At 53.7% G+C, this 23,332-nt stretch overlaps 1 protein-coding gene across 14 annotated transcripts in view; it reads right to left on the bottom strand.

Annotated features, from left to right (window-relative positions):
* The window catches only part of LOC122364688 (solute carrier family 12 member 4-like), a 109,302-nt gene that overhangs the window by 25,457 nt on the left and 60,513 nt on the right, over positions 1-23,332 (bottom strand). For all 14 annotated transcript variants that reach the window (XR_006253621.1, XM_043335307.1, XM_043335304.1 and 11 more), the window contains 5 exons: positions 14,065-14,198; positions 10,465-10,650; positions 7,974-8,203; positions 6,371-6,579; positions 3,942-4,103 (listed from right to left, as the gene is read on the bottom strand). Coding sequence is in view for 13 of the 14 variants with exons in the window: in XM_043335307.1 (XP_043191242.1) it covers positions 3,942-4,103; positions 6,371-6,579; positions 7,974-8,203; positions 10,465-10,650; positions 14,065-14,198 (921 nt within the window). In the remaining variant the exon portion in view is untranslated. The remainder of the gene's footprint in view (positions 1-3,941; positions 4,104-6,370; positions 6,580-7,973; positions 8,204-10,464; positions 10,651-14,064; positions 14,199-23,332) is intronic.

The raw sequence follows: 23,332 nt of genomic DNA on the forward strand, positions 1-23,332 counted from the left end.
CGAGGGACGCGGCGCGGGCGTGTGGGCCAGGGCCAGCCTTCCCGGCGTGGCAGGGTAAAGGGCGTGAACCGGAGCCAGGACCAGCCTTTCCGGCGGTGTGAGGGCGTGAACCAGCCTTTCCGGCGGTGTGTGAACCAGCGGATCTGGCGATGACGAGCTGCACAGTGCACAGGACATACGGGACGCTGCAGACGACATACAACACCAAATTCGACGCACTACAGCGTGCAAACTTCGACTGAGGCTATATTTGAGCCCAGCTGGGAATGTTTTCAGTCCCGAAAGCTGGTACGGTCAGGAATCTAAGTCAACACCACTGGAAGGTTCGTTCCATAAAACAGACACTCGTTACACGTATTTCGTGCAAGGCACTACCACTGAAATATTTAATTTCGCGAGTGTTCCTGCACCAGCACCGGGCGACCAGCACCGAGCTGTGTAATAACTAATAATGTACCGTCTACGTGCGACGCCAAGCCAATAAGGCAGACAACTCAGCCGTCCACACGGTCAAGGGTGCTGTTCACTCAGTCCTCCACACACGGAAAGAGAGATGTTGCGAGTCGCGGAGGACGGAGAGGCTGAGAACAGGGGCTGTAGCCGGTGTCCTGTGCCTCAGCGGCCGGGCTGGGGCTGACCTGTATCTCAGCCGCCGGAGCTGACCTGCCCTGCTCCTCTGAGGTCGCAGTCGGAGCTGACCTGTCCTGTACCCTGACCTATCCTGTGCCTCAGCGGCCGGGCAGTACCTGCCCAGTACCTCAGCGGCGCTGACCACCCTGTCTGTCGACCGGTCGGCGGCGGCGGCTTACCACCGTCCGCTGAACCGATTTCCTCCGTCAGAGGCGCGCGCCGGGCCAGCGCTGAGCTATCCCCGGCCATATGGCCGGCTCAAGGGCCCAGCGCTCCAATTCATGGCCGCCGCCTCACTGATTCATGGGTTCATGATTCACGGCCGGGCCGCGCCGGGACGGACAAAAGGAGCGTCCCCCGGCCCAGCCGGCGCGATAACCGACAATAAAACAGCCCCGGCCGGCGCCCAGCGCTCGCCGAGCGGCGGCAAACGTCGGCCAAACGCGCCGAGCCACGCCGGCACCGGCCGCGCCCGGCACATTGGCACAGTGGGACATGAGCTTAGTGGTAATACGTCACATCCAGCACGTGCTCTGAACAATACCTTGTCCTCAGTAGCGGCAGCAATGAAGGGTGCATCGTGCTTGGCACTTCTGTTGATTAGTAGTGCAACCGATTTTGTTAATAAGGCTTCTGATTCGTCAATGAATACCCAGAATGAATACGAGTAGGTATTTCCGTCGCTCAACTGATTTAATAGGGGAATAAGTGCCCACAAGATCTATCGGACTAGATAAAACCACCTTTCGTTATAAAACATTGAAACACTGCTTTAATCAAAGGGCTTAGCATGCACGTGTTGGGAATACATCAAAGTCAACAACTGCTGGAAATAGCAAATGAGCCTTGCTACGCCACAAATGGAATTTCATCAGCCGAACAGAAAAATCCATTCCTTTCAGCCACAATGGCAGTCTGCAGGAGCGGTCGCTGCCCCACAGACAGTGCGGAGGAAATGGCACTGCAGACCGGCCGGGCCTGCGACGGCTCTGCCCCGGTCGCTGTGCGCGGACTGGCCGCTACCTGTCGGTCACTTGTTGATCACCCAATCAATGCACGCTGGCCGGCCGGCCGGCTGACCTTTCCCAGCGGAATGTGTAATGTGTATGGACACGCCGCACCGTCCGGCCGGACCCGGTGGCACTCTGCCCGGGCCACTGTGTTCACCCACTCCCTGGGCCGGGGCCGAGTCGAATCTGGTTACGTAACGCCGACGGTAATTTTCCATGACGGGCGCCGTCCAGAATCCGCCGACGGCCCGACCCTGGCCACCCGTCTATACCAGCGGGGTCATCAGACGTGAGGACCGGCTAACACTCGCAGCTCCTGGCCATCCGTCCGTACCAGTGCAGTTGGCCACCAGACGTGAAGCCCATCCACCAGACGTGCGCTTCGTCCACCACACGTGAGCACCGTCCAGCACCCGCCGACCCTGACCACCTGTCTACACCAGCGGACGTCAGCGCCGTCCATGAGTCTGTAGAACAAGCAGGCACCACCAGACACGCGTCTCTGACGTGAGTCTGTAGAACATCTGGGCCACCCGACAAGCGTTTCGTCTGTGGATTTGTAGAACAGGAAGGTCACCAGACGTGAGCGCCGTCCGTGGGTCTGTGACTATGTTCCGCGACTGTAGATCCCAGATGTGTTCGACAGCACCCTGGGAACGCCCCACGTGAACCACGACCTTCCCTCCTGTCAACTGATGTCACCCACCGGAATCGCACTCAGTACTCGACACACAGCCACTGACGCCGGCCGAATCCCAGCCGCCACCGCCGTCCCCTCACGGCGCTAAATATACCCACTACAGGCGTGTGCCGAGGAGGCCCCACATGTTACATAGAGCGACAATTAGGGCAATTATAGAGCCACGCTCGACCGCCACCGCCAACACTGGCGTCAGACTGAATGGCCACGCCGGCAAATCGGCCGTGAGCGGGCCGCTTCCATTCATGGACGCGCTGACCGATGACCGGCCGGTACTGTCGGCTGAGGAGCCGCCCGCGCCGGCCGGGCTGCCGCTCCGCAACGACGGAACGGGAGGAAGATATTCAGACTCTGCTGGACTATCCGATCAACGCAAAAAAAAAAACTAGAGCAGACCACTTCAGCTGACTGGACCAGCTGGAAACCGACCCGAGAGCAGCTGCTCCCTCCGGCCGCACCCGGCACCGCCATTGTACCGGCGACAGCGGCGCACACAAAGCCGCCTTTGTGCCGCCTTTGTCGTCCCGGCCAGAAAGGCATCCTCAGCGCGGCGCGGCACCGGCCACGCCCCGTCGCCGGCACGCGCTCGCTCGCCTCTCATCTCCGCAGCGCTGTCACCTGCGCCAATAGGAGCTGTTCGGTTGAGCGGTTCCAGGGCGGCGCTGACTGAGGACGGGTATATCAGGACAGCGGCACTCCGCCGGTCCAGCGGCGCTGGCGTCCGCTGCTGGTCCGTCCCAGCCGCCTCACAGCCGAGGGCGGGTCCGACGGCTGGCGATAGGATGGGCGCGCCGGCCGGGAGAGGCAGAGTCGAGTCCGCCGCCGCAGCCTCCCCGGCGACTCTCCGTGGGGGCGGCGGCAGAGCTCGGCCCGGCTGTTGAGCACAGCTCAGCTCGGCCCGGAGGACCGGCTCAGTCCGGAACTAACCGGATCGCTCCGGCCCGTGTCACTGGGCCGGGCCGGGCCAGCCGGGGCGGGACCCGTGCCACTGTATTCAGTCGCCGGACTGTGTGGCGGCCCACATTTCGGCAGGTCGATACAGACTGCAAATTGTTGCAAATGAGAGTTTCGCAACCGTCAGCTGGCGACCGAGCGACGCCGGTTATCGGCCGGAATGCCGTGCAGTTAAAGAACGGCCACTCGATTAATTGCGCGGTAAACAGCACTGCTCCCGCATACTGTATGAGTATATAATGCATACCTTTCTAGCGTGATATTGCAGCACAACGACCTTCTGCACTTCAAAATAACAACAGGCAATGAATTGAAGAATCCTTATCATGTTCAGTTCGTTTCGCCTCGCACCCACGTAAAGTTGTCCAAGACTCCCATGCAGCCATCTTTTATAGACAACACCTTCAGCACCCCAGCTCGTAAGCCGACATCAAGGCGTAGATGGCTGCGTACTTCCGCATTCACAAACACCATGCAACACACCACTGAGTCAGACCTAGTGTGTGTGAAGACACTCGAGTCGGAGTGTAAACTAGTCGGAGGGTAAACTAGCAGGTGTGGGGAGGACACTCAGATCAATGAAGGGACTCATTATAGAAACATGCCGCCTCTGTACATAGTGTACCACTGGCAGCAGTGCGACCCACCTGTGACGGAGGGGAAGAAGATGCCGATCAGCACGGTGAACGAGGTGGTGATGTCGGCCATGATCTGGTTGTACTCGCCCTTGCCCAGGTTCTTGGCCGCCACCGAGCTGCCGTTCTCCGTGATGTAGTTGTCTTTGCGCGGGTAGCGCGAGTACAGGTTCCCTATGAACGGAGAGGGCTACACTCAGGGGGAGATACTGGTACAGAGCGGTGTGGGGCGATTTGGTGACGTTTAGGACGGTGCAGTATGTTTGTATACCGCACCGAACCACCGCCCTGCAGTCAGTTACAGCGGCTCAATAGATCGACTTCATTCCGCGAGCCGGTACCGACCAGCCCCTAGGAAGACGGCCATTAATCCCCACCAAAACGGTCCGCGTCTGACGGGCCGCCGTCTGACCGCCGTACCCGGGTGGTAACCGCTCGGTATCACAGCAGCAGACTATGACGGCACAGCGGCGGCCGTCCCGCGGCGGCGCCCATTACCATACGACGCTCATGGCCCTATCAAGGCCGCGCCGCCGCCCCTAAACTCCGGCAGACTCCGAGGAACGTCATAACATGACAAATTAAAAACGATAAAACCGACGGAAATAATAAACAGTTACACGCCATGGCCCGCTATTCCATCAAAAAATATGTGGAACGAGAAATTCTGTCGCCCGTACACTGGTGCGTGATTTAGGCCTGTCGGCTCGGGAACGTTATTAAAAGCGAGCACTGCAACTCATGGGGGAAATGGGTCGCGGCAGCTGCCTCCATTATGCATTTTATCCATATTTTCATTTCAAAATTTACGAAGAAATTCCAACAAATCTCCATAACCCAGAAGGTTTTAAAGGAGCGAATCATTCAGCGGTTCGGCGAAAGATACCGCCAGCAGAAAGTAAATGACCCAGTCTACTAGGGTTCCCATTACCTAGCTACCAGTCTGTTCTTAGTTCACTCCCCCAGACATGGCTACTGGAACCAAGATGAGATACGAGATGAACCATATCAATCTGATCTGATATCAATATAGCTAGAAATGCGGATAATTAGCCACACTGCCTCTGACGGTTGCCACCTCGTCCTCGTTCGGATAAGCGAGACCAGATCCAGCACCCTACAGCTAGTTCTAGCTAGGTTCTAGGGAGGAGCTAGTTCCATTGTGTTTGCTACATCCAGTTCCATTGGGACCACACGTTCTGATGATGGCGGTGGTGGACGCCGTTTCTTTGGCCGTCCAACGCGTGCCTTTTTGGCAGCCACGTTGACTGCGGTGTCACACTCCGTACAGTGTTTGGCTGGGTTTCGAGCACCCTACAGTGTTTCGTGTGTTTCGAGCAGTGTTTTTGTACAGTGTTTATAGCACGCTACATGTCATCCGCCTCCCGTCACATCCATCCCTAGCTTTCACGCACTGACGTCGCATTAAGTCCAGTCACCACGCCGCGCCTCTGTCTCCGCCCCTGCCCCCATCCTCTCCACAGCGGGTCACTCACGCTGGAAGACGCCGCTGGCGATGCCCCCCCCCTATCCCTCATCTCCCCCCGCTCCACTCAAGCTGGAAAACGCCGCTGGCGATACCCCCTCTGCCCCCTATCCCCTCATCTCCCCCCGCTCCACCCACGCTGGAAGACGCCGCTGGCAATACCTTCCCCCCCGTCCCTCATCTCCCCCCCGCTCCACTCACGCTGGAAGACGATGCTGGCGATGCCGCCCCCCCCCCCTATCCCTCATCTCCCCCGCTCCACTCACGCTGGAAGACGCCGCTGGCGATGCCCCCCTCCCTCATCTCCCCCCGCTCCACTCACGCTGGAAGACGCCGCTGGCGATGCCCCCCCCCCTATCCCTCATCTCCCCCGCTCCACTCACGCTGGAAGACGCCGCTGGCGATGCCGCCCCCCCCCTCCTCATCTCCCCCCCGCTCCACTCACGCTGGAAGACGCCGCTGGCGATGCCGCCCCCCCCCATCCCTCATCTCCCCCCGCTCCACTCACGCTGGAAGACGCCGCTGGCGATGCCGCCCCCCCTATCCCCCATCTCCCCCGCTCCACTCACGCTGGAAGACGCCGCTGGCGATGCCGCCCCCCCCCCTATCCCCCATCTCCCCCCGCTCCACTCACGCTGGAAGACGCCGCTGGCGATGCCCCCTCCCCCCTATCCCTCATCTCCCCCCGCTCCACTCACGCTGGAAGACGCCGCTGGCGATGCCCCCTCCCCCCTATCCCTCATCTCCCCCCGCTCCACTCACGCTGGAAGACGCCGCTGGCGATGCCCCCTCCCCCCTATCCCTCATCTCCCCCCGCTCCACTCACGCTGGAAGACGCCGCTGGCGATACCCCCTCTGCCCCCTATCCCTCATCTCCCCCCGCTCCACTCACGCTGGAAGACCCCGCTGGCGATGCTGCCCCCCCCCCTCCTCATCTCCCCCCCGCTCCACTCACGCTGGAAGACGCCGCTGGCGATGCCGGCCACGCCGCGCTCGTAGTGCGTGTCGTTGTAGTGGGCCGCGAAGTAGTAGTAGCAAGTGGTGAGGTTCTTCTGGTCGTACGGCGTCTGGCAGTACTCGTCCCACAGAAACTCGGGCGAGCACGCCGCCGCCGACTTGTTGTTCTCGTTCTCCCGGAGTAACCGCTCGCCTAGTCGACACGTCCTGTGGGCAGACCGGTTACAGTGGAGGTCAGAGACGGCCCCCGGCGGCGGCAGTCGGCTTCAACAGTCAACACAAAGTACCACGGCCGGGAACAGTGAGCTAGAGAGCACATCAGGGAGGTGACGGGGAACCGGACCGGCCAGGTTGTTAGAGCTCGATCGGTCCTAGGAAGTGCCGACACCGTACGCAGCGAGACGGGCCCACTCCTATACCGACAGTGGCCGGGATGTGTGATCACGTGACGGCCCACTCCTACCGACAGTGGCCGGGGTGTGTGATCACGTGACAGGCCCACTCCTACCGACAGTGACCGGGGTGTGTGATCACGTGACGGCCCACTCCTACCGACAGTGGCCGGGGTGTGTGGCCACGTGACGGCCCACTCCTACCGACAGTGGCTGTCGACGGCCACGCGACGGTCCTCTGGTACTGAGAGCTACTCCGGCCAGCCCCCGCCGTAATGGGTACCGCCCACCATCCCCGGCCGGGATGGGGGTACATACCGCCCACCATCCCCGGCCGGGATGGGTATTGAGTACCGCTGTATGTCACCGGAGAGGGGCGGGTACCCCTCTAGGTCCCCGGCTCCTGTCCATCGACCGCAGCGACAGTGAGCCGCCGGACCCATCAACAATGGAGAGCACACCGTCGACCGGCCCAGATTATTCAGCGCGTTAGGCCGAATACGACCCGACTAACGACAACTGGATCATGGGCAAACGCTGGCGCTGCGGCAACTTCAAATCGGCCCAGCATCGACACTGAGCACAGCTAAACGAGATATGGATCGCCAAGCCTATAAATGGCGAAGGCATGTCATCTAAAATCGAAATGCAATTAATTTGAGTGAGCATATACTGGCAGCAACATAGTAAACCGATGGCTGTTGGAAATGATTTACTAAGTTAGACAATCAAGAGGGATCTGGGACGGACCCGGCCCGATCATGCATTGCATCCCTACTGTTCACTATAAATAGCAAAGTTGAGCCCCACCCGTCCACCGCTGAGCTGGATCCTTTCCTGTTCGCAGCCAAGTTAGACCCCTTTCGTTCACAACCGTTAACAATATTACTATTACCTGCCGTAAAGCTGACTGACCAGATCGCGCCAAGTACCGTGGCTATAATAAATGACTGCTTCCAATATGTTAAGTATCTGCTTAGAGACCATCAGCATCCATCGTCTGACACATCATAAAATTTAATAAAGAATCAAGTTATGCTGCTTTACAGCCCACCACAAAAAGCGAGCACTGCGAAAAATGCTTCGATGTAAATTAATTACATTTAATAATCAGTCAATGCACTTTCATTGGCCGCTTATGTCACCCTTCCCCTTCCTTCCCTGCCACAGCAGTTAACGGCAGCCCGGACCCCCAGCACCGTCACTCACATGAGCGCGTCCGAGCCGCCGGCGTTGACGAAGATGCCCACGTAGACGGAGGCGATGCTGCCCAGCACGCAGACCAGCGCCAGCGTGGCGAAGATGTTGACGAACTTGACGCCGAAAAACACGATGGTGGCCATGCAGAAGAGGAGGACGGTACCGTAGAGCCGGAAGTTGTCGAACTTGCTCGACTCGTTTGAGATGTCGCTGATGGCGATCCGCGGCTCTATGTACAGCTGAAACGGAGAGGGAACGTCAGAGGGACACGGAACGAACCGTGGGGGCGGGGCGCGGGACGGGCCGCGGAGGTCGGACCATGGGGATAGACCAGGGGACGGAGTGGGATATTGGACCGTGAGGACCAGCCGTGGGAGCCGTGCAAAGCGCACTGCCATTTCGATTGTCGAGGGTTTGAGAGCAATATGTCTGATAACTTAGGCAGTTCTCGCGCGAGCGGCGCTGAATTAGACGAAATAGCCCATTGGCAGCACTCGTTGGAGCGACATTGCTCCGACGACTGGGCGAATGACTTTGAATGACGCTACATCTGCCAGATGCGCTCAGCCTAACAGCCCATACTCCGTCTCAGCAGAACCAAATGTAAATATATAACCATGGCCAAGTGTAAATATCAAACAGGCCTAAAAATATTAGAGAGCACGAACAACGTTTCGTGGAACACATTACGACATTAGAAAATAATGCGAAGTAGCACTGTCTGGAACTCGTTTTTGTCTGAAAAAAGATATCATCCGCAGAAAGACGCTCCTGAAATTAAAAACTCAAGATAAGAGAAGTTGTCGGAATTATGAAGCACGTGAGTTATCTCTTGCTCTTTTATGCCTCATTAACCTGTCCCAGTTCCACGGGTTTTCGATGGCTACCATCCCTCGTCAGGGCCGTTAGTTTTTAATTGGCTGCTGTAGACCTGTCCGCGCCACCCGTCCAAAAATAATATAATTAAAAGTTGCTAACTAAGCGAACCACCTGCCAGTGGGCAGAGTTACTCCCCGAATTAGCTCCCGGGGACGGCGGTTTGTGGTGTAACGCTACAACAGACAGACCGTGCAGCCTCAGTCTGGTCGGCGGACCACTCGGGCCGGGGCGGCAGACAGACGCTAATTATACGGAGAGGGGCGGAAGGGACCTGGAAGGGACCGGCTGGCAGGGCGCTGTTATACTGAGAGGGGCGGAGGGAGTCTGGAGGGGACCATCTGACCGGACTATATGTCCCAAGGGACGGGATGAGGGAGCCTAGATGCCCAGTACTATTGGAAAGCAACGCTGTGTAATGAAGTGATAAAGTGAAAATATACAAAAAGGAAATACAGCAGCACTGTTTGATCCGCCAATGTTGCGTTGCATTACATAACCTATCTTTGCTATCCTGCTACAAATAGAGCGCATTAAAAACACTCGGCACGGCGTCGGCCCGGTGTGACAGAGCCGAGCTGACGCGGCCGCGGCTCTCCCGGCCATCGCCAAAACACAGTCAGCAGCCGGCCGCCGCTCTCCCGGCCATCGCCAAAACACAGCCGACAGCCGGCCACCGCTCTCCCGGCCATCGCCAAACACAGCCGACAGCCGGTCGCGGCTCCCCGGCCACCGCCAAAACACAGCCGACAGCCGGTCGCGGCTCCCCGGCCACCGCCAAAACACAGCCGACAGCCGGTCGCGGCTCCCCGGCCACCGCCAAAACACAGCCGACAGCCGGTCGCGGCTCCCCGGCCACCGCCAAAACACAGCCGACAGCCGGTCGCGGCTCCCCGGCCACCGCCAAAACACAGCCGACAGCCGGCCGCCGCGGCAGAGCGCCACACAACTGTTTTCACACAGGAAACGGAGCGGGATGTCCAATGTAGTTCAGTCGGGCCCGACAAGTTACTGAGGTGACAGGGTGACACCAGGCCGGGCGGCTGGGGCACCGCCGTGTGCTGCTCACGGTAGCCCGTACACATCCCACGCATTAGCGGCGCGGCGCTCGGCGGCACAGCCGTCAGACGGAGACGCTCCGAGCCCAGGGTGTTCTGGGAAGGCTCACACACGCAGCAGCCCATCGATTTCGGCGCCTAGGTTTCACCGCCGGCCGCAGACGCAGACAAATCACCGGGCAGGGCCACCACATGCGGCCACCTGTATGTACAGCGCAAGAAGTAGCGGGACGGACGGCGGCTACTGGGATCATACCGGGGACCGACCATAGACAGCTAACAGTAGACCGGGGACCAGAGATATCAGACTGGAAAGCATAGACAGCTCCCAGCAGACCAGGAGAAACAGACATCAGACCAGGAGAAACAGACATCAGACCGGGAACTACAGACAGCAGGCCGGGGTCTACACAGAGCTATGACGGCCCAGGACCGCAGACAGCCCTCAGTGGATCAGATGTTACATATAGCTCCCAGTAGACCGGGACCACACACAGCAGACCGACATGCTATGACTTATCCCCTACAGCAGGACCGCCCGTCTGCCCCTTGTCCGGCCTACTCACCAGTAGGATCTCGATGGCGCCGATGATGTACATGGCCGAGGCGAACGTCGTGCCCAGGTAGAAGAGGATGCCGACGGCGCCGCCGAACTCGGGTCCCAGCGCGCGCGAGATCATAAAGTACGACCCGCCACCAGGCACCACGCCGTTCGTGGCGATCGCAGACATTGAGATCGACGTGAGCATCGTCTGAAACAGACAGCGACGGGGTGGGTGGTCTGTGTCGGAACCGGCGGAACAACAGCGGGGTCAACAGGGCAGAGGAACAGGCCGGCTGGCCAGTAACCGAGCACTGCACACCGGTCGACCCTACAAATGTCGACAGGTTAGGGAAACACAGAACAGTCGGAGCGGGGTCCGGTCGGTGGCTCCGATACAGCTGATTTACGTTGGCATACACTGTTTGTGTTTGCACGTCAATCTGCACCTGGACTAGTGGACTGCGCAGTGTGCAGTGTCCGGATGGATAACAGCAACCCTTATACCCATACCGAAAGGCCGTGGCTCCACCAGTGGCGGTCAGAAAGACACAATCAATGACACAGCACAACACATCAGACTACATGATCACTGATACTTAACTGACACAAAACAACCACCGACGCTATGCGAAACCGACCATCTACTGCGAAAGGTACCTTACTATTTAGACGACAACCCATTGGAATACCACGATCAGTGAGACAGTTTAGCCAGAAACCATATGTCCATTCGGCCAATGAGGCAAAATAACCAACGAGTCCAAAAACGACACTGAGACAGCACGGCTCTGTAGACAATAGTTCATTCAGACCATACACACTTGAGACAGCGCGGCCTTTGAGACAGCGGGGCCGGCGGCCATGGCCGGCTTCGTGGCCGTACGGCGGCCGGTGGCCATGATTACTTTGGCTCGGGCAAACACCGGCTCCCGGTGGCCACCGCGGCGGCACCGAGGCCGTCCAAACACGGCGCGTCCGACGCCGAGGTCCGTCCAAAGACAGAGCGTACGGCACCATGGTCCGTCCAAAGACAGTGCATCCGGGACCGAGCTGCGTCCAGACATAGCGTGTCCGGCGCGTGCAGTTCAGATCAGCGACAACACTCCACAGGGAGACACAAACACAGAGCGCCGGGTGCGGACGGGCTGAGACACCACTCCACACATGAGGACAGACAAAGGACACCAGACCACTCCGGCCACCACATCAACGACCGAACATCACATACATACATTCTGTCCTCGACGGGAGGACAAACAATCAAAGAATCAAATGATGTCATGAATAGCTAAATGATGCTTGACGGAGCGTTTCCCTATCTGAGGTCCCACTAATGGATATGAATCGATCTGTATACATGGTCCATTAAAACATTATAAGTGCTTTCGGTGCAGTACCTATCACCCATATAAATCTGGCGCGTAATAACCGTAGGTTGAACAACGTTATTATGACCGGATAGTAGGCTAGGAATATCCGCTTGATTTTCACGCATACCGATCTTATGTAGGATATCCTGCAGCACTTCGTGATATCCATAACATCAGGATATCCAAGATATCCCTCGGTGAGCCGCGTGCCCTCCGCGTGCTGGGCTCAGCCCGCGCCTTCCTCACTGAGCCCGTGTGCCCTGACTCCCGCTGTTTTGGTGCGCCGGGCACTGCTCACGGGGGCTGAGCTGTCCACTCTCGACCTATCGTCATACATCACACCAGGACAGAACAGTTGCTGCAACAATGCAGCGGCCAGCCAGCGCTGCAAGGCTCGGCCACGGTGCAGCATGATTCAAATGTCCAGCACAGTCTGTGCGGCACATCCAGGTCCGTGACCTTTCATTTCCCGATTGGAATGGGTGCAGATAACAGGACCGCTGAGACGGCGGCGGACCAGCATTGGCTAAGGTTAGATTCACGCTGTCCAAACTTCAGCTCGCCAAGCTCAGAGCAGATTCTGTACGATTGGAATTGTGCTGCGAGTTTACTGTAGGGATTTGGGTCGGCTTTATTGCGATACACAATCACAGCTAACAAATGCCACCTAGGTCACGTAGCCTTGGCAATGAGAAACCCATTCTACACCAGCAGCCAGTATCCATACCATACCATTCTTTTTTTAATGAAAAGTACATAACCGTATTTACGCAGTTTTATACATTTAACAGCACAGACATTCCACGATAGTCTTTTGATAATAAACAGCGGACAGCTTCATAAATAAGCAATCGCTAAGTGGCATCAAACGTCCTAACACTTTTCAACGACTGTTTCATTGCTTTTTTTTCTCGCTCCTTTCCGTAAAAGACCCAAGACCGGCTCCAAAAACTTATCACAAAGCGGGGTCCATTGAGCTGGTAAAAAATGGGACCGGCACACCTAAACTGGAGCAGCATAAAGAGAAACGGCCGCTGCACAAATCTGGCCGCCGGGCGGAGTTAAATGCTGTGGAACGCCTCCATTAGCCGACTAACGAGTTCACCTCGCCGGTCGGCGGAACATTTCGGCTGCAGCCGGCCGGCGGCGACACTGAAAAACAGCCCGCTGGCTAGATGACGATAAATGACCGGGAGACGAGTCAGCTACCGCCGCGGCGGCGCTTCATCACCATCAGACCGGCGGCACGGGACCGGGGGGGGGGAGGGGGACCGGGGCGTCAGTCAAAGACGGACGGGGGTCGACGTCACGTCACTGGGGTCTGACCCGCCACGTCAGTGGGAAAGAGACCCGGCATACCGATTCACAGGGTGTTGACGTTATCAACATATTTATTATTTATGTCCCTTTGAGGTAACAGACTCGCCATATGGTGTGGGAAGAAGACACCACACACAGGCGCGGGGAATGTCAGAGTCAGTAGCAGTTCATCTGAGCCGTTCAGACACCGACTTGTGGAAGCGCTAACCACCGCGCCGATTACCAGCGGCCCTAATGACCGTGGCGGCGGCTACTAATGTTGGTGGTGGCAGCTACTGAGCGCAAGCTGCCGTCATCGCCACCGGACGGCGGACTCTCTCCCCGGTCCGCTCCTGCGCGCCGCGACACAAACAGCCTCCATCAGCAGTCCGGACGGCCGGTCCAGCGCCGAACAGGTAACAGCACGCGCCACTGATGTACTTAGCCGAGTGGGCGGCCCTGTTGCCGACGCGCTAACGGCATTCCGCTGACGATGAGCGGCTATTAACGCCAACGCCAAACAAAATCACTCATAAACGGACGCCCCAGTAAATAAAAAATGCGTTGAAACTCCACCTAGCACACATGCAATAATAAGGGTCTGTAAATTTTATATTTCCAGATCATTATCGTCGACCAAGGTGAAATGTGTTCTTAATGATGTGATTTTGAAAAGAATATCAAGAAAGGAAAATGGAGGACATTTCTATTAAATTTGGCATCTTTCAAATTAAATGAATTTGTCCACATCTTTCAAGAAAAGACGCAGTAACAAACACGTAAAGCTACCTGACAAAAGACAACAAATGGAGGACACAGAAACATAGCCTCGCGTAGCGGTGTACCAGCGACAGCGGAGAGCATCAGCCACAGACATACCACACAACATACTGAAAACTCGACACAGTTAATTCTAACTGCGGAAGCTCACTAAGCAGCACCGGTGAACTCACCACACAGCAGCACATGAGGACCACCATGAAGGCCTCGAGGGCGCCGGCCGTGCCGACGATCCAGGTCAGGCGGATGAACAGGATGACACCGAAGATGTTCTGGATGCAGGGCAGGAACACGCCCAGCATCGTCCCTGCAACGGAAAAATAACAGCCGCGGTGACGTGCCAGCGCGGTCTATTGTAGGAGACAAGAGTCTAAATCGGTAACGGCGCGAGCTTCAGTTAGTAACGGGACAGTCGTCAGATAGGAATGTCATAATCCTGCGCTGGTAGCAGTACGAGCCTCGGTAACGGGACGGTCCTCAGTTAGTAACGGGCTGACGGCACGAGCACAGTCGTAGAAGGCTGCACGAACGCTGTTACTAAGGGCCTGATTACGTTTGTGAGTAATTCGCCTGATAATATAAAAAAACGCCTCGATCTCGAAAAGCGTGACCGCATCTGTGACCACAATATCCGTTTCCTGCTAGTATTTGAAGTGTCATGTGGTACCAAGACGCATAAGGAAGGTAAATAAGTAAATTTAAAGAATGCCCTCGGCTCACTTTCCAGTGTTTTTGTACTGACGCCTCCAGCTAAAAAGTGAGACACAAATCTTGGCAGAGAATATACAACAGCGCCTTTGCTCTGGGAAAGCATTTCTCCATGCTAATGAAGAACAATTCTGTATGTCTGAGAAAGCCAGCTTTTCAGTGAGACGTAGGGGATTTAGCAGCATCGCAATTAAAACAGCTCGGGACATCCTGGGCGGCGGGGACAAAGGACGCCGCGCTGCTGGAGGTCACCGCCGCCAGTTTTATGTAGCTGCGGGTCGGGGGGGGGGGGGGGGGGGGCAGGCCACGCCGTTGGGAGCTGGACCGCCGTTAGAGGACGATCACGTCCCGGCGGCGGCCGTGCGTGTTGATCCAGCTCGGACACCGCCGCCGCCGCCTGGTCCCTATCGACGCCCACCGGTACCGAGCAGTGCCCACTGGGCGGCACTGGGCAGGCTACAGTGAGGCTGGTACAGCAACGGCATGGTGGCGCACAGCGGCATACGGGCCAGCCTGTCTCAAGATACAGGACCTTTTGGCCCAGTGAAGGAACTAGGAATTAACGGATATTAGTAATAAATAGCAAGCTAACCATTAAAGGGACTGTCCCACCTTCAAAAAATTGCTTTGATATAATGTTCTTGTGTTGCAAGACATAGATTAGGGGCCCCTTTACACGAAATTGGCAAACATTCGGCCCATAGTTGGCTAATTGTTTAAAAATTCCAATTTAAAGCTTTTGGATCGATTACGTCATATGGTTGTTTTTTTATCGTACAAAGTTTTTTTTCCTAGCTGCCAAATCGGTGGCACAAAGTTTTGTTACGCTTCTGCCGCGAATAGTACAAACATTGCGCATGAAATCAAATATCAGGAACTTGGTATTTTAGTAACATGTTCAATGTTCATGGAAAGGATTGAAATGAAAATTGGAAAATTGAAGGTTGAACTTTGTCAAGAAGAAGGTCGCAAACTATAAAGAATATCAACAAGGCCTTATTTATCATTTTTAAAAGATTATAGAATGCTCCTAAATAAGCAAAAGCAAGATGTTTGATGTTTGATTATTGATGCTGCCCACAATGTCTTGGGCACATGGATGATGGAAGTGAGCTCAACTTCAATAATCAGACCAAAGAATCACAATGGATATAGCCATGAGCCAGACTGCAAAGTATGGCAATTTTGTCTAGATTTTGTTAGTGTGGACTCCTTCGTCTGGTGCGGATTTGAGTGTGGTGCGGTGCGGATTTGGGGTTTAGTGTGGTGCAGATTTAGTGTAGCGGGGTGCGAATTTGGCTCGCTGTGGTGCAGATGTGTAGCATTGTGGGGATTTGAGGTCAGTGCAGATTTTGACTGGCCATTTTGGGGTTTGGTGCATTTTTTTGTGTTCTCTCAGCCCCCTTTGGTGTGAATTTTTGGGCTCTGCTTGAAGGGTTTGTGTCAATTTTGAACTTGGGAGTTGGGCCTGTGCTCCTTGCCGACCTGCGAGCCATACTCTGCAGTACTGGCCTGCAGGCCAGCTGTAAAAAAAACTTACAAGCCCCTCGTAGAGGAATTCTCAGCGCAAAAATAACATTGCAGGAGCGTGTAAATTTGGCTAATTTTAGGCTAGTTGCCGAGTAACAAGCTTGTTCGACAAGGCTGTGCCTCGTATGCATACGACCACCGTGCTCCACCTAGTTTGACAACACGCACGTAAATAGCGTGGGTAGTGCGTCTACTAGGTGTCATAACAGCCCCTGCCTGGTAAGGTAACTAGCCACTGCCTACTAATCCATACCCAGTAATGGTACTAGCCCCCAAGGCTAGTAATGGTACTAGCATTCCGTCGACGGAATTCCGTCGACCGTGCCTCGACCCCGAAGACCAGTAGTGGCACTATTTAACTAGTACCACTACTGGTCTTCGGGGTCGAGGCACGGTCGACGGAATTCCGTCGACGGAATTCCGTCGACCAGTGCCCCCGACTCTCGACCGCCACCCGCAAGTATAAACAGACTGAGTAGCGCTGCAGCACATTTATTCGGGCACGAGAACGAGAACGAGAACAATAACAACGCCAGGACAATAACTATAACTTTAACAACAACAACAACAACAACAACTAACTGAATAATTTTCAATAAGGTTTCTTAAATAACCACCATCAAACATTTGTGATTTTTTCATTAGCTCTGCACCGGCGGCAGTCGCGGGGTGCAGGTAGGCCAGGACATACATGGCCCCATTCTTCACCAGAGAAGTCTGTAATGGGTGAAAAAACGAATATTAGCATTATTATTATCATAAGGCATACCAATCTGGAAAATGATTAAATTAAAGTTGAATAAAGTGATAGATTCCTGCCACAAGCTAGCTTAAGTCCCAAACATATAGCTATTCTGACTTGGATAGACGATACCGGCGCACTTCTGCCAACGACGGGCAACATTATGCGATACTATACATCTTCTAAGAAGCTCAACACCATAATAACTTTTGTTTACAAATGGACAACCTTTTTGTTGAGCACACAGCAAATGATACAAGATGCCTCACCTTCAATCAAGCCAAAGAGCAGTTGGGCAGACACACACAGCAATGGCGACGCAACACAAAATGGACGCCGGCTCCCGGAAGCGGGGGGGGGGGACTCCTTCTGAAAGCAGCCACAGACTCCTAGGTTGTAACATGCGACGAGGATAGCTATGAGGCACATCCTCATAGCCATCCGAAGCCGCTTACCACGCAAGCTTGCCAGCACGTTTACCAGCTGCAGGCGTTCGTGACAACAAGCGGGGTTGCACGCAAGGTTATCCGTTTAGTAGGTGCCAGCCGGGGCCTCGTCAGCTGAGCTAATAGCGAAATGACCTAATTGAGGGACACGCTAAAAACTGGCCGAGAACAAGCCAACGGCGGGTAACACTGTGAGGCTGTGCGTAGTTCATTAACACTGCGCAAAATTAGGTTCCTGAACATGTTCTCGCTCGTAGGCATTTGTTCCACAAGCGGCATTGTTAACGTGCATGGCTCTGACTACTAATGTCCATATATGTTGTAACGAGGAGCAAGGGAGGCACTCGTAAAAAATGCCTAATTTCAAAATTAGCTAGTGAATATTTTTTACAGTATACTGCAGAGTATGGCTCCTATGCCCTAGTGCCCTAGTGTGCCCTACATGGGCCCATGAGCAAAGTAATTAAATATAGTCTGTTCAAGATTCAATATAATAAGTCTGCAAAACACATTCCAGCAATTGTAATTGAATCAGAATGAATTGTAGTGACCTGCATTTGTATTTTTGTTGTGTCTGTGAAAAATAATAAATATACCTACGTATTGGAAAAATCGTGGCCTTTCAGCACATTTGGCAGCGTTGTGTGACTCTGATTTAGTGGCTCATGTGGAACGCAACGAGCTGCGGAACAAGCTTGAATACCTAGCATTTTGCCTCAGGGCTATCTGCCAGAAACATTTCATCTGCATAAATTGGCCTACAGGCAAGTCTGACAAATTTGTGGATTAACTGGGGACCTTGTAAGCATGCATATTAAATTCTAGCCCACCAGCTCAGCCCTATTCTCAGTTTCAGCATTCAGCATGATAACAGTTCTGATCAAGTTCTGATTGTCACCACTGAGACACCAATGGAGTCCTCTGAAATTTTGCCTTTTTATTATATTATTTGTAAGAGTTTCAGCTACATTTAGACCAAACGTTTCACTCTCAAAGATCTGCGACCTACCCCACTCGTCCAGTAGGATGCCTGGCGCGCAAACAGTCCAGCAGTGAGCTGCCAGCCGGCACGCAGGGCAGCAGCAGGCGGCGGCAGCAACGGCAACTAGTGAACATGTCTTGGACTGCAGCCATGACATAATCTAGGCTAGCATCTATTCAATTTGTCCATGTACAAGTCCCACAGCTCCTGCCCGAGGTCGCGCAAGTCAGGGAACTGACCACCTCCAGCCCAGGCGTGGTTCACTGACTCAAGACATTTCAACTGACCAGACCAGTCAGAGTTCATGTTTTGCAACTTTTATCCAAGTTATTTGTAATTGTAATATTCTAAGCTGAATTTTAGGCATGACTTCATTTTTCAAGAGCTACACAGAAGACACCTTCCCTGTACAGCACGTTTATTGTCCTAACATTAGTCACATAGTTGCAAGAAGCGACTTGAATGCGGAACCTGCCTGTTTTGAAGCCCTGTTGTCTGTTGGGTGACACTGCACAGAGGTAAGGATGGGGTGTGATTTTGCTGCTGTTTGTCAGGTGCAATATGTGTGTCAATGATCACAAAGTACTCTAAAGGTTTAAAAAATGCACAGCATGGCCTAACAAAGCACATTACCTAGGTTTTGACAAGCAGCGCAGCGACTGTGGTACAAAGGCCCAGTCCCATGCTCATGTTAGTAGCTGGATCTGCTCCCAGGAAACAAAGGTAAAACACTATTGACAGCTTTAAGATGAAATCTGCAGGAAAACTAAGCCATCTATAAAATCGAACATAAGCTTAGAAGCGCAACAGAGCATTTCTGATTCAACATGCAGCACTTCCGCTTTCATCCGCCATCAGCAACTCAGTTCAAAGAATGATACATTACATCACTAAAATTTATTTCAAAACGCCTCTGCATGGTGTTTACACAAACAACAGTTCTTTACTAGGCATGGTCGACCTCAGGCCACCCACACTTCAGCATACAGGGTATTATCAATGTTTAACGGCTCAAGGTTAGTCGTCTTGGATGCTCAGAAATAAAAAGGTGAACATTCATTGTCTCTTCCTTATTGTCACCATCAATAGATTGTGGACTCCTCAGAGCATGTCTTGATTATGGAGTTGAAACAGCAGTGAGCAAATCATTTATCATTTTGATACTATGATTAATTTTAGAGAGTTGCACACTTGAACTTGACACCTGCCATTGATAAGTTAATGGCTCTTGCATTCTTCAGTCACATTTAGGACGGCCTCTTAACTATTTAAATACAAAAATAAAAATACTACAAGAATTGGAAGACTATTATAATTAGTTTGGCATATCAATTTATTTCTCCACCTCGTGGCACCGGAACGAATGGTCGCTGTTCCAAGAAGGGTTGTTATTTTTCAAGGTTTCAATAAAAAACAAGTCGACAGATACAGAAACTTCGGAAAAGGCGGTGACGTCACAGGTTTTAAGTGCCAATACCAATACATTGTGGCACTTATTTGCACAGATGTCAAAATCAAACACAATTTTATTTGCGATGAAGTAATTGCTGGAGAAACGGTTTTCACGGCTCTGATTTTCAAAGAACGCCCATCAAGATGGCTATCTCAACTCAATTTTAATGTTAAGGTGGGACAGTCCCTTTAAGCACAGGAGAGATATTCTAGTCCAAGCAGACAAATTAATAGATACGTGAAGAATCATTTACCTTTTCCTCGAAAATGTAAAAAAAACAATGCCAAAAGTTATATTGAATGTGGTGAGCTTTCGGCTACAAGCCTTCGTCAAACCAACAAAATGACACGATATAGGTATCGTGTCATTTTGTTGGTTTGACGAAGGCTTGTAGCCGAAAGCTCACCGCATTCAATATAACTTTTGGCATTGTTTTTACATTTTCGAGGAAAAGGTCAATGATTCTTCACGTATTTATTCTCGCTATGTTCCCGCTAAAGCACTTCACACCATTAATTTCAGACAAATTAATGTGTCTTTGATGCTTCCATGAGTTTGTAAAAAGTATGGATGAGACTGAAATAGCAAATGACTCTTGTATGCGGTAACAATGGTGTTATATGCAATGCATTGTTGTTGAATCTCGAAGACTGATCCAAGTCGTCTCCGAAATTAGGGCCCACATTGTTGGGTGACGATTCATGTTGGTCGGTATACCGAACAGGTAGTTCCCTGCTGGACAGCGACACGGACGAGACGCCATTTTCGCGCATGTAACACTATTTCCCGACACGAGTGGATGTTGCACTGTTCCAAACAGCATTTAAACGACACAATGTTCAAATTGAGGTAATTCAATACATCCCTGGCGAATTCCGAGTGAGACGCGGAATCAGCAACGATGGAATCCTCGCCACATGGCATACGAGCGCGCCGCGGCAGCTTCGTCCCGCCCTCAATAGATGGCGCTGGCTAACGGCGCCTGAGTGGATACTGCGCCGCCTGGCCCGCGCGGCCGCCTGTAAGGATACTGCGCCGCCTGGCCCGCGCGGCCGCCTGAATGGATACTGCACCGCCGGGCTCGCGCGGCACTGCGCCCTGACGCATCGGCGACAGACTCCGCTGCGGTGCGAACATGGGGTAATCGTCTGAGGAGTTGGGCGTGGAACGGGAGGATTGCACCTCCATACCAAAAAGCTCAACGGCCTGCCGTGCTGGACTGTGACGCTGAGCTCTGCCAGTCTTTCAAAGCACGGACAGAAACAGCTCTGGCCCTGCGGGTCCTCACGGCGTCCGGCGGAGTGGCGGTGCCAGGACAGCTACGCCACTCCGCCGTCACGGACAGTCGTGTCTCCCTCTCCTTCAAATGCCGTGTCGCGACTTTCCGTGGCTTAGACCTCAGTTGATAGCCCACTGGAGACTGCCCTAACAGCGCTCTTGGATAAAAGCGGCCAGCGAAACACAGCAGCCACGATAGAAATGCCCAGGGACAGACCTGGTGGTTTGCATCTGGGCAGAATTGTCAGTCGCACTAAAAGTAAATAAGCGTGTTGAGAAACAGCATCAAAGGGGACGAATATTCTTATTTCTTAGATCATGCAACGACCATCAGCTGGTTGAAATGTAGGGCAGGCGATCCGGTCGTGGATTATATAAAAATAATGTTAAAGTAAATGGCTTGAAAGATATGAAAATCAGATTTTGAATGGCCGTAGGAAGCCCAATTATGATTTTATGCATTAAAACTATGGCCGTGCCTATCACAAATCGGGCGCTAAATCAGCGGCGACAGCGCCCCAGCCGGGCTGGCGGGCTGTGTGGGCTCCCAGGGGCGCGGCAGGGCTCAGGTGGCGGCGGACTCGGCGCCGACAAACCGCTCCCCGCGGACTGGACCGGACCGGACCGGCGGCACAGGACGGCGGTGCTCGCTAAATTGTCTCCCCCCCCCACCACCACAACCACATCGAAACTGGTGCCAGTCCGGTGATCTATTTCACGGATATCTTCTTGGCGGCGGTCACGGGTGTCTTCGTTAGTAGCGGTCAGCGGGAGGCACGTCTTCTATGTATAACGGCGGTCACGGGTGTCTCCTTCAGCGGTGGCCAGGGACGTCTCCTTTAACGGAGGTCACGGGTGTCTCATTCAGCGGTGGCCATGGGTGTCTGCTTTAGCAGCGGTCACGGACGTCTCCTTTAGCGGCGCGCCGGTCGGCGGCCGGTTCATCCATCAGCCGGCGCTGCCGCCCGGCCCGACCAGCCCGGCCACCTGCCTCCCCGCACCACCGACTGCCACAGACGGCAGAGCCGTGAAACGAGACTGGCCGCGCCGGCCGGCCGTCACTGACACACAGCCGCATTGACCGCCCTGTCAGCCGCCATACCCGTGTGACAGCTGGAATCGACTGCAGCCGACAGGCGGAAACAGCCCCACCGCCCAGCTTCGGACACTCATACAGACTTTTTACTTAATGTTTCCTCCACTTAATAGTTTCCAATCAATTTAATTGTGTCAGAAGGATCACGCTGGCCATCGCAAGACATGATATTCAACGAGTGTTCCAGCGCGTGTCTACTTTCTTATTTCTAGCATCCCAAGGTTCTCCATCTTCAGAAAACTACTGCGACGTAATAATACTTTCTAAGAAAACAATGAAGAAAACATTTCTACGTTAGGAGCACAATTCATTCACCGACGGTCTGCTTATTTTCCTTGTGGTCCATATGTTACTAATGCAAACGGAAACATAGAGCGAGCGTTGTTGTTTTTGAGAAATGTCATACCTAAAATAAAACAAAGCATCAATTTTAAGAAACAGATAAGAAAATGAGTATCAACGGCACAGGCTGGCAAATGATAGATGGCTATACCAAAAATATCAAAATCGCAACGTAACTAGTGCCTACCTAAGCAGGATCCACCTCTAGTCCTTTCATAAGACATACTGCGTACCCTGCTCGTTGGTGAGCGGACAGCTTGGGTCGGGACCTGACTTCCGCTAATTTGAGCTTCCGGCACCGGCGCCTGCGATGGCAAAGCTCGGTCATAGCACCGGCGGTGTGGCGGTTCGCTCGGTTCTGCCTCAGTAGTGCTGACATCGTAGCTAGGTCATCATAATTAATGTGGATCTGTCAAAGAAGCCGTGCTCCTTTTGCTTTCTTACAGTAGCGACGTTTGGCGACCGTTTCTGCACCTCAGTGCTTTACCCGAAACAGCCAGAGTAACAGTGATGAGGTCGCCATTCAATGCGACTCGACTGGCTCCACGAGAGCCAGATGAGTTCACGCTCGCCGCGGCGGAGTTTTGCGCTCCCCTCACTGTCTGCACCAAGCACCTCCAAATGCAGTTCGAAATTGAACCATTAAACTTTATGGAGTCGTCATCGTTACCCAAGGGCGCTCCTCCCATGACTCCGAATTAGGTCATCAATCTAAACAAAGAGTTTATACCGACTCCAAACGATATTGTATGGCTTTCCTAGTGAGCACGCTGGGTAAGATAAGGCCATTCAATGAAAACGAATCATGTAAACGACAAGATGACCTTGGTGAAAATAAAAAAGAATGAATACATCAGGGATCGA

Source organism: Amphibalanus amphitrite, unplaced genomic scaffold (genome assembly GCF_019059575.1).
Source record: "Amphibalanus amphitrite isolate SeventyFive unplaced genomic scaffold, NRLGWU_Aamphi_draft 000691F_arrow, whole genome shotgun sequence".
Classification (NCBI taxonomy): Eukaryota; Metazoa; Arthropoda; class Thecostraca; order Balanomorpha; family Balanidae; genus Amphibalanus; species Amphibalanus amphitrite.